This window comes from Quercus suber, unplaced genomic scaffold, assembly GCF_002906115.3.
Source record: "Quercus suber isolate HL8 unplaced genomic scaffold, Cork oak 2.0 scaffold_445, whole genome shotgun sequence".
Taxonomy (NCBI): Eukaryota; Viridiplantae; Streptophyta; class Magnoliopsida; order Fagales; family Fagaceae; genus Quercus; species Quercus suber.
The window spans coordinates 455,016-467,414 of record NW_027069896.1 but is presented as its reverse complement, the minus strand read 5'-3'; the positions used below and the strand labels follow the sequence as shown (position 1 = coordinate 467,414).

General features: G+C 37.1%; 1 protein-coding gene across 1 annotated transcript; it reads left to right on the top strand.

Moving 5' to 3' along the window:
• The first annotated feature begins 9,256 nt into the window (after positions 1-9,256).
• On the top strand, positions 9,257-10,464 carry LOC112020156 (ethylene-responsive transcription factor ERF091). The gene has a single exon (XM_024052711.2). It carries the CDS (start codon positions 9,437-9,439, stop codon positions 10,229-10,231), a length of 795 nt encoding a protein of 264 aa, XP_023908479.1. The 5' UTR covers positions 9,257-9,436; the 3' UTR covers positions 10,232-10,464.
• Positions 10,465-12,399: the final 1,935 nt, after the last annotated feature.

Genomic DNA, 12,399 nt, shown 5'->3' with positions numbered 1-12,399 from the left:
CAAACAAAATTCATTGTACACCCAAAACAACAAAAGATTAAAAAGATAGAAAGAAAACTTAGGACCTTTCTTTATTTTTTTGGCTAGGCGGCTGCTTGCCATTTTCCCTTGCCAGCTCCTAACTGTAATAGTTTGTGGGGGAAGTCTGAGTTTAATTAGTAACCGACTTGGTGTAATTTTGAACGTAAATACAAAATAGGACAAAGTCTGGCATGAAAGAATGATAAATACATATCAAAGTCGGAGATTTTTTTTTTTCCTCAAAAAAAAAAAAAAAATCGGAGAGATTTTAATTTATTTTATAAAATATAATTTAATTAAGAATCAAAGGCAAGCTTCCATAACTGGAGGAGGTAGATTACGATTATTACAAGAAAAATCAGCTTTAACAGCAACAAAAAGTTTAGCAGCAGGTCAAGCTACTAAGTTTATAGATCTTCTAACTCAGCACAACTACTCACAGCTAACAAAAACAAAATTTAATTCAAAAGCATTACTAATGAATGTAGAAATAAACCAGTCAGTTGGTTATTCCTCTTTAGCCAGAGCTGCTTTAGTTTTGCTACCTTTGCCATGCCCTCCACTATTGATAATTTATATTCTAGACTGGAGGCCCAAAACTTGTAAAAGTTAATAGCCCAATGAAGGCTAACCCACTTCTCCAATTTGTACATACATGATGTAATTTTTTATTAGACTTAGCAAAATTGGGCCCGATTTGATAATTAAAGGAAAGTAACCTGACACAGAGTAAAATGAGTTGACCAATGACCCAGTTTTTTTTAAATTGTCCTTTTTTTAATTTTAAAAAAGATACGTTTTATAATTCATTATTTCTTTTTTTTAGTTTATTTTTTAGAGCACAATGTACATATACATACACACACACATATATATATATAAGCCCGCCATGCCATTATTTAAAAAATAAAAAATAAATAAAAACTAAAACAATAAAACACTAAGAGCACGTTTGGTAATGCTATTTTAGCAACGCTATTTGTATTTTTTTAAAATACATGTACGTAAAAAAATGTGTAGAAATACGTATAATGTTGTTTAAAAACAGAAAACATGTGTTTAAACACATGTACCAAACATGCTCTAAGTTGTTTAGTAATGCCGTTCTAGTAACGTTGTTTGTATTTTTTGAAAATACGTATAGATGAAAAAGTGTGTGAAAATTCGTATAATGTTATTTAAATACTGAAAACTGTTACTTAAAATACCCTACCAAACAGCCCCCAGCTATCCAAGTAACCAACCACTACCTTACTAAGCATGCAGGCGGTAGCAGACTAAAGTTATTTCATTTCATGCTCCAATTCTTCTTCTATATCACTATTACTATCCAGTTCTAAAGAGTCTCAAATTGTCCAGTTCTCCCTCACAATCATAGATATGCGGGTAGTGGCACAACCATAGGGCACCTCCATTTGGTCACGGACCATAGTGAGGGTAATTTTTCTTATCCCTCTCGCTAAACTAATTAATAAGCTACTTGTCAACTTGAGCTGTTATTTACAAGTATGAAAATTTCTAGTGTTGGATCTACTACTAACATTGAGCTGATTGAGGTGCAATTCATATTAAATATTTACTTAATTATTCTTATTTATCTAATATGTTACATTTACTTTGTTTTTATTTTACATGCAACATGAAAAAGTGCACATAAGAAATATGATAACTTGTACAATAAAGAGTTTAGTATCCAAGTTCAAAACTGGTACTCTCTCTCAAAGTCTCAACTATATATATATATATATATATATATATTGTACTTTCTATCATTGAATTATATCTTCAAGGTTTCTCTGTCGCTAAGAAAGGTTTTTCTCTGAAAAGCCTTCTCTTAGGTTGTAGAATTTTGTCCCTTCTTCCTGAAGGTGTGTGTCCTCTCAGGGGTAACACAATTACCCTCTGAGCTTGTGATTTTCCTTCCTTCATGGGGTTGTGGGAAACAATGTTTTGTTTTTTTTATTTTGTTTTACTTCATTTTCTTTTGTCAATGGAGGAACTAACGAACTCCTAGAGTGGTCTATTTCTCAATGATAGAGAAGGCTCACGGTTTGTTCTTCGAAATCAATTGCGATCCTCTGAATTCATTATTGCTGCCAAGTTCTTGACTAAACGAGTGTTGAATATGGACGCAGTAGCCAAAACCTTCAGACAAATTTGGAGGTCTACTAATGGCTTCAAAATACGGAACCTTGGAGACCATATAGTCCTATTTGTCTTTAAGAACCAAGGTGATGTTGATCGAATCATATTGAGTGAACCATGGTGTTTTGATAAGCATCTTGTGGTGCTTCAAAGATATGATTGTGACACTTCTGTGAATGACCTTCAGTTTAACCGGGCTACCTTCTGGGTCCAAGTCCACAATATACCCGTTAGGTTAATGTCGAAGTTGGTTGCCGAAAATATATGTGATCAGGTTGGAGATGTGTGTTAGTCTATTGGGGGCGTCGAAGAGGATGGTGGAAGATTTATGCGGCTCAAGGTAACTTTGGATATTTCTTTACCACTCTGCCATGGTCATTTGCTGTCCTTGGAGAATGGAGAAAAGCTTTAGGTGAGCTTTAAGTATGAACAGCTCCCTAACCTGTGCTACTAGTGTGGACGACTAGACCATAGTGACAGGGAGTGCCCACTGTGGCCAAACAGCAAAGGTACGTTCACCCCTGACCAAAGACAATATAGCCAAAGTTTACATGCTCCACCGTATAGGTCTCATAATAAACTTATTGTCTTTGTTCCTGGTTTTTACGAACCTCTTCTTAATCCTACCTCTAGCAAAGTGGTTGAGGGGGCGAACCGATTGCATGAGGAGGTGGAGAACTCGTCCAGTTCATTGTTAGCGATGAAAAGTACAATTATGGAAATGGACATGCATGACGAGGTCATTAATGCCAATGTTGTGATTCCCAATCCTAACAAGGAAAACTTAGCTGGCACTTTTTCATATTCAAAAACGTCCACTCCCATAACTGCAACTAGCTGGCACTTAGCTGGCACCGTTTTAGCCTCGAATTTCATGATCATAGGTGCTACTCAACCTGACTTGCCTTTAGAGCCAATTCTTGGAGAGAATCCTATGAATTCGAGGGCTTATACTGATGGTGATACCTTTCTTGTGAAGCTCCATGAAATTGATTATGATCTTTGAAGATTTGACAAGGTGTTGGGTGACACCTATGGTACAGATTAGCCGAAAGAGATTTTATTGGAAAAGGGTAAGGCCTTTCAGGCCCAAATTTTGCAAGACGAGCTTGGGCCTGACTTGTTGTTCTCCACCACTTCTCTTGAGCCCCACTTTGCTGAACGTCCACCACTCTTGGATATCTTTAATTCTATTGGGCCAGGGAGTTTGGCTAAGCCCAATCAACGAACTTTTATAAGAATGAGCCGAAAGACAAAGCTAGGGAATTTTGTAGTTCCCAAATCAGAACAAAAAAGAGAGCGCCCACCTTTTAAAGCTTCAGATACTTAGTCATAGAAGCGAAGAATGGTGAAATCAAATGACATCCTCTCCCCTGAGGGCAATTTGGCAGTAGCTACATCCCATCCCCATCAGGCATCATGAATTGCTTGAGTTGGAACTGCCGAGGGTTTGGGAACCTCAGGCGTGTTCGAGAGCTTTCTGATATAGTGAAAGCAAAAGGACCCAGTTTGGTGTTTTTGATGGAGACAAAGAAAAAGAAGTCCTATTTGGAGAAGCTGAGATGTAGATTGAAGTTTGACAATTTGTTTATTGTTCCACAGAGAAATCTGAATGGCGGACTAGCTTTGCTATGGAGTAATGATCTCGACCTCCACATCCGTACATTCTTACCTCATCACATTGATGTGGTGGTAAATCCAAGAATTGATGATGCCTGGCGTTTCACGGGGTTCTACGGAGCTCCTGAAGTTGCTAACTAGGATTATTCTTGGTACCTGTTATGGCATTTAGCTACCCAGTTTGATATGCCTTAGGTTTGCATAGGCGATTTCAACGAGATCACTCGGCTTGGAGAAAAATCAGGTGGATTAATCCAACCGAAGTGGTAGATGGAACAATTCAGGGATTCTTTGGACTTTTGTGGTTTGAAAGATCTTGGTTTCTCAGGCCTTCCTTATACTTGGTCCAACTGACATTTTGATGGTTAAATGATTTGGGTTCGTCATGATAGAGTTGCTGCATCGGCGGATTGAATGCTAAAATTTCCTTCAGTCTGTGTCCACCACGTGCCAGGTTACTCCTCTTATCACAAGCCAATTTGGTTAGTTTCTGACGATGTTCATACTCGGTTTTATAGGCCCCAGCCCCCCTTTTGATTTGAAGCCATGTGGCTCAAAGATCAAAGGTAAGCAATTGTCAAGTTGAACTAACTTCTTGGAATAAAAAAACCTTTGGTAATGTCCGTTCATCTTTGGCAAAAAAGAGGAAGTAGTTAGCAGAGGCAAAGTCTATTTCTATGGTAGAGGGAAGTCATGAAAGGGTGGGGTTGCTGATTGAGGAATTTAATAAGCCTATGGATATAGAGGAATGTATGTGGAATCAAAGGTCAAAAACTAAATGGCTTCGGTATGGGGATCAGAATATGAAATACTTCCACTATCGAGATATGAACAAAAATAAATGAAACTTTATATCAGGCTTAGAAAATGAATTTGGTGAGTGGGTGGAGGAGGAAGAACAAGTTGGGGAGCTCCTAATCCGATACTACTCGAACCTCTTTGCTTCTTCTAACCCCACACAATTTGACCAAGTCCTCAATAGGGTGGAGCTGAGGGTAACTAGTTCTATGAATGAGGATCTGCTTCAACCTTTTAAGGCAAGCAAAGTTTAGATTTCTCTTAAGCAAATGGATTTTGATACTGCCCTTGGCTCAGATGGGCTTCCACTCATGTTTTATAAGAAATTTTGGAGTAAGGTTGGCTATGATATTTCAGAAGCAGTCCTAGCTATGCTTAACTTAGGTACTATCCCTAACGACCTCAATCATACTTTTCTAACTCTCATTCCAAAAATTCATAGTCTGAGAAGGGTAAATGATTTTAGACTAATAAGCCTAAGTAATGTGCTATAAAAGCTTGTTGCAAAAGTCCTCGCCAATCACCTAAAATCTTTGCTGCCAAAGCTGATCTTAGAGAAACAAAGTGCATTCATGTCTGAGCAATTGATCACCGACAACATCTTAATTGCCCACGAGACTCTCCATTATTTGAAAACAAAAAGAACTGGGAAGATGGGAATATGGCACTGAATATGAGCAAGACATACGACCAAGTGGAGTGGGTCTTTCTTGAAAAAATTATGTTGAGGATGGGTTTCCACCCGAGATGGATTTCCCTCATTTCAGGTTGTATTAGATCTGTCACATATTCCATCTTGTTGAACGGCTAACCCCACGGCCTAATCTCTCCACAGAGAGGGCTTCCCCAGGGTGATCCGCTGTCTCCATACCTCTTTTTATTGGAAGGTTTACATGCTCTATTTACAAAGGCTGAAGTTGATGGAGCTCTATGGGGGGTCTCTATATGTGCTGCTGGTCCAAAGATCTCACATATTCATAGATGACAGCTTAGTGTTTTGTAGAGCCACTATTGCTGAATGTGTCCAAATCCAATTCCTCCTTCAGCTGTATGAGCAAGCATTTGGGCAGATTATAAACAAAGGTAAAACCAACATCTTTTTCAGCTCAAACACTCCTCACAGAACCCGTGCAACTATCGCTAACTTTCTAGGTGTTCCAGTAACTCAGTGATATGAGCAATATTTGGGCCTATCTTCCTTAGTTGGTTGGGCCAAAAAGAAATCTTTTAGCTTGATTAAAGAGAGAATTTGGAAGAAGCTGAAAGGGTGGAAAGAAAAATTGCTATCACAGGCAGGTCGAGAGATTCTTATAAAAGCAGTCATCCAAGCAATCCCTACCTACACTATGTCATGTTTTAAACTCCCTATAGGCCTTATAAATGAAATTGAGTCCTTGATTAGAAAATTTTGGTGGGGGTATAGAAGGGAGCAAAGAAAAATCCACTAGGTGAGCTAGGAGAAGTTATGTCTCCCGAAGAATAACTGAGGTATGGGCTTCCGTGAGCTAAGTAAATTCAATGACTACCTCTTGGCTAAACAAATTTGGAGATAACACACATGTGCCAAATTTTTCCTTGAGTGCTCGGTTATGGATTGTGCTAGCTCAAACAAAGGCTCTTTCACTTGGAAGAGCCTCCTACAAGCATGCCAGGTAATTGACTTGGGGTCGAGATGGAAAATTGGTGATGGTCAATCAATTCGTATTCGGGACGACAGGTGGTTGCCAAAGATCCCAGCTACAAGGATTGTTTCCCCTAGTGCCATGATACCACCAGAAGCCAAAGTAAGTGAGCTCATTAATGAGGACAATCATGCCTGGAGGTCCGCCTTAATTATGAGTGAGTTCCTACCGCATGAAGCAACCATGATCCTGGGCATCCCCCTCAGCTATCAGAATGTTCCTGATAAACAAGTGTGGTTCCCAACCCCCAATGGGGATTACTCGACTAGAAGTGCCTATCATTTGCTCTCAAATGTTGATAGAAGCAAAAGACCAAGCTGCTCAAATCCAGGAAAATCCCACAGGCTATGGAATGGAATTTGGGGTCTACAAATACCCCACAAAGTAACATATGCTGTGGAGAGTGGCATACAATGCAGTCTCATCCATATACAATTTATGGCGCCATAAGGTGGTGACCACAGCCCTTTGCCCAAGATGTAAATTTGGTACTGAAGACACAATCCATGCTCTTTGGACTTGTCCCTCTCTCCTGGTTATGTGGTCGGATGATGAGATGTTAACTAAGCTCCTCAGGTACAAGTTTAATGATTTTTCTAATTTATTGGGAATGGTTTTTTTGATGAAGGAATGTATTAATCCAAATCTACTACCTATTTGTTTCTGGCTGGTTTATAGTAAGAGAAACTTGGATAGGCTTGGTGAACCCTCTGTTGCTCTGGGCAAGATTTGTGACAAGGCTGCCACTCTTCTTCATGACTTTCGTACAGTCATGGCTAAAGTAGCTAGGTGGACTCCTCCACTCTCACCCCACCTCAAAATTAATTTTGACAGAGCTACATTCAAGGAATTGGGATGTGTAGGAATCAGTGTTGTTGTTCGAAACTCCATAGGGGCTGTTATCAGTGCTTTGTCCCAATGAATCATGATGCCTTCCTTTGCAGTAATTGTTGAACTTCTAGCATGCCGTAAGGCATTGTTTTTTGCTAAGGATCTTGGGGTTGTGCAGTGCATAGTGGAGGGTGATGCTAAGGTGATTATAAAAGCACTTAGGTAGAAGGACTCATCTCACCCAGAATATGGTCATGTGATTCAAGATGTCCTGTTCTTAGCTAACGATTTTCAGTCTTGTTGTTTTTCCCATGTAAAACGTATAGGTAATTTAGTTGCCCACTGTTTAGCCAAAAGTTCTAAGTCTGGTAGTGAGCTACAGATTTGGTATAATACCACCCCTGAGGATGTAGCTCCCCTTGTCACTCATGACTCTTTGTAATTTCTCTTTGTTTTGTTTTTAATATTATAGGGCCTTAGAGTCCGGTTTCTCCACCAAAAAAAAAAAAAAAAAAAATGGATAACTTACTAAGTTTGAAATACATATATATATATATATATATATAAATCATGTAAAAAATCAAAATCAAACCCTTCGGCCATTATTCCATCAAGCACATTTCCAACATTATCAAAATCAAACCCTTCGGCCATTCTTCTCTTTGATACATTAAAGTCATATCACCGCATCTATGTATTATCTCTTGCTTTGATGTTAAGCACATAAACTTCTTCTTTTGTGTCGTTTTAAATTTTTTCTCCTGTTAATATTTTATAGTGACGCGTGCGGCTTCTAATTAAATTGTATTCCCAGCTATTCAGATTTCAGCCATCTAAAACATTCTTGGGCCTCAAGAAATGGCCAGCCTAATAATATGGTTACCAAGCATATTGGTTTACGGTACCTAATTATTTGGGTCGGTTTAATTATATGGGCATAATTTTATTTTATTTTTATTTTTTAATTTCTGTTTACCATGCATAGAAGGTGGCAATATGGAGTGGTCTAAAATGGAACTGATTTTCCCTTTGCACCTTTTTACTATGGTGAGCTTCAAACATGTACTAGAAAACCCCCTTGCCTCCACTTGGTTATTCAAAATATTCTTTCAGCATTAAAAAAATAAAAAAAATATAAAAAAAATATAAAAAAAAATGAAGAAGAGGAAAATTTTGAAACTTGGAGAAATGTGAACATTTCTTTGAATGGTAAGTAGTTTCAGTTTAGAGGAAAGGAGTGTCTGAAAAGGGTGGTTTTTAAAATTAGGATCTATGATTCTATATTTGAACAAGTATTTAAAAAATGCCCTTTTGATGAAATGTATTTTCAAAGAAACAACGAAGTTCTTAACCTCCTCTTCCACTCTATTTCAGTTTCACACGAGCACTATCCTTGTAAAATCAGTAACTTCAACAATTGGTCAATGCGGTTTACAATTTACACACAAAACACTTACTTTCTGCTATATTTCTGCTAATCCCTAAAATATCTGAATTCTTACAATCTGCCCCCTGCAGTTAATACCATTTTACTTCCATTATTCTAAGAATACAAAATTATAATATGTACAAAGTCAATTTACAGTCCATTTCAAGCTTAATATTTTATCTCTGGATTCAATCACAATGTCCCAAATGATGTGACACTAGATATACTGTTAAATCTGTAATATTTAATTTGAATTATAAAATGTAAATTCATTTTAAATGCAGAGGATAGTATTAACACACATGGATTGCATATGCCATTAGGCCATAAAGCCATTGGCCACAGTTGATTTTTCTATTTATTAGGGATACAAAGAACAATATTATAATATGTATTTGAAGGTGTATACAGGTAGACTTGTGACGAAGGTATGACTAATGATGTATAGTACAGACATGCCAAAATATATGTGCACCAACGCAAAGGCAATTATAAAAATGTAAATTATACTCTAGCCAGCTTTCAATTCTTCTGCTTCTCTGTTTCTTATGTAATTAATCATGAATTGTAGGAAGGTTTTCCAATATGACATACGAAGTACATAGTATCTGTACAAATGATTAGAACAACCACACAAGTCAACATGGGAGCCATATAATATACAGCCTGAGCTATTTTCATGGTGTTTTAATCCTAATATCCTCCTTGATTTTAGCAGTCAGTGGATGAAACTACAAGTTTCCAACTGGATTCCCATTGTTGAAAGTAGGATAAAGCATTGCTGAGTCTGAGCTGTTCAAATTACGCGTCTATCTCTAATGCTTTATATTTCTCAACTCCAAATCTTCCCTCTCCCCTCTTCTATATTTTTATGTGACTTTTGGAGATAAATGAGTTTGTAATTGGCAATATGGCTGAGAATGGTGAAGATTATGCGGCATCTGGAGCAATGTTAGAGAACGTGTGGGCAAGCTTTATTGGTGGGGATGGAGCAGGTGAAGGAACAAAAGATACATCAGAAATTCCCAATTCCTGGGATGAACTGCCTAGTCTTGATGGGAGACACAGGTCGATGGAAGTTCTACAACGTTTACCAAGTCTAGGAAGGTGGATATCAATGGGAGCCGAGGCCTGGGAAGAGCTTCTTGATGGTATTATACCTGCAAGCAATATGCAACAGTCGTGTAATGACAAGCTAGAAAGCAATTCTGCAACAGACTCGTGCTTACTGGAGACTAATGTAAGAGTAGAGAAGGTGGCCACACGTCACTACCGGGGTGTGAGGAGGCGGCCATGGGGAAAGTATGCTGCAGAGATTAGAGACTCCACAAGAAAAGGCGCTCGAGTTTGGCTTGGGACTTTCAACACAGCTGAGGAAGCTGCTCTGGCTTATGACAAGGCTGCTTTGAGAATTAGAGGCCACAAGGCATATCTTAACTTCCCACTTGAGACGGTTGACAAGGCTTTAGGAATTGATGTGAACAACTCTTCTATAACTTCTCATCTAGATGAAAAAGAAACATTTCTTGGTTGCAGTGAGAAAGTTTACAATCCTCGAAAGAGAGTGTTGAAAGAGTGGGAACAAGATGTTGATATGATGATCGAACAGCCTGCTTTGAAAAGAATGGCAGGGAATGAATTTGATGTTGTTGAGTTTCAGGACCTGGGGAGTGATTTCCTGGACAGTTTGCTGTCTTCTTTTTGACAAATAATACACAGGATGAGTTACCCATAGAAAAATGATTGAGGCAAGTAAAGATCAATATACTTAATTAGTTGAATTTATGTAAAAGTGTTGTGATTGTAAATGCATATCTAGATGACATTCTTTGCAATATGGACCATCCATATATATGTATGGAATTGGATGGTCAGGATTATTTGTAGTTGGGCATCGATGCATCTAGTAAAAAGCACGTAGACCGGCATTGTGGATGAGTGAACAGGTCAATACGAAAGATTGATTTATATACATACATCACCTGACTTAATATTTTAAGCTAATATGTATCAATTGACTTTGATCCAAGCGTTTAATTTCCCTATTTAAGAACTCATTAGAGATAAATGCGAAAGAAGGGCAATTAATGCAATAACTGTGAAGTTAGTTGCTCGAACATTAGCATTTTAAGTACTTAGGCACATTCATAATATCAGCAGAATATAATAAACAGTCCTCGAGAAACAGGAAGAGAGATGAATTTAAAATAAATTTTAAGTGTGAAGGCAGATGAAGATACAATCATACAATTCAGTATGTGAGAAGTATTTCTGATTTTACACAGTAGTCATAGTCCATGCGGGCAACATCACAAGCCCAACACAACAACTGGGAAGCAATATGAATTTCAATATGTACCTCGATGCCTAATATGTGTCCAAACATCCACGCAAGCGATTGTATGGTTGTTTAAGATTTCATTTGGGAACATCTTATTTAGCTAAAATTAAAATTTTTTTGCTGAAAGTACTATAGATAAAACTAAAAAATAATTGAAATAGTACAATAAGACCCATGAATAGTACCAAAGTGAAATAAGACTCATGAATAATAGCAAAAATAACATGAATAATAGCATAAATAAGCTAAATAGTAAAAAAAAAAAAAACTATTTTTATCAGTCAATGCCAAATGCAACCTAAATGAATCACCCGGCAATCATACTAGTAGTAACATGCTTACGTCTGTTGAATAAATAAAAAATAAAAAAAAGCTCAAGGTATTAGCTATTTTAATACAAATCCATGCAAATTGATATGAAAATTAATATGATTAATTTCACATCCACAACCTAATAAACAAAATTACTGTTGTTAATTTTTTATTTTTGAAGTTCGCATATATTAGTAATATTTAAGATTTATGTAATAAAACTGATGTCATCCCTAACATCACTCTTTTGACATCTAGCTAGACAAGAGTTTAATCTAGACAAGTCTCATTTAATATCCGCATATACCCAGAGGAATATTTGACTTGATCTAAGCTTCATGTTAAAATTGATGTACAAGAAGTTATCAATATCATCAAATATTGTCATTGATTGTAGGAGGCTAATGAGTGTGTCCCACCATAACTACATCGAACACTCGTTTCTGGAGGCTTACAAATGTACGAGAGCCTTTGCAAGGAGGGGATGCAATCAACGAGAAGATTTTGTAATTTATGGGGTTCACTCTCTCCTGATGTTGAAATATTTGTTATATCTGTGATGTGTATAATCATCACCCTATTCATGATATAGTTATCGCATACTCTTTAATACAAATCGTCCGCACTTGATCACTTATTTCATATGTTAAATGTGAACCACTTATTTCATATGTTAAATGTGAATAACGTGTGTGAAATTATGAAAATTTATTAAAAGTCTTATAGTTCAATTAACTAATTCCTCATGGTATATTTAATGGAGACATCTAGAATTCAAATTATTTTCATCCAACTATAAAATTATCAACATAGTGGTATAGAATTCCACAGTCCACATTGACAACCATCATGAAATCAGTGGTGATGGTCCAATTAAAATTTGAGGACAGATTTACTTTATGATTAAAGGTGCATCAATTCTAGAACTTAAAAGCTTTACCAAATTGGTAAAACAAGCGGATGAGTCCAATGGATTCATTATTTTTGGGAGTGAGCTTGTGAAGTGGGTTCTTTAAAAGAACTTTGCGTGATTATCCTTCTTGGACCTCAACCAACTTGGTGGCCTCTCTAATATTATAAAGTGAAGAAAGACTTTCATATTGTGAAGGCATATATAGTAAAGTTAGATGAGTTTGGAATTAAAAGATAAAAGTGTCTCATCTGGAAACCAAGTCGATGCCCATGTCGAAATCATTGAACAAGTTTAAACTGTCCTATTA

Coding starts and splice junctions, on each gene's coding strand:
- LOC112020156 (XM_024052711.2), top strand. CDS start 9,437: ATGGCTGAGAATGGTGAAGATTATGCGGCATCTGGAGCAATGTTAGAG.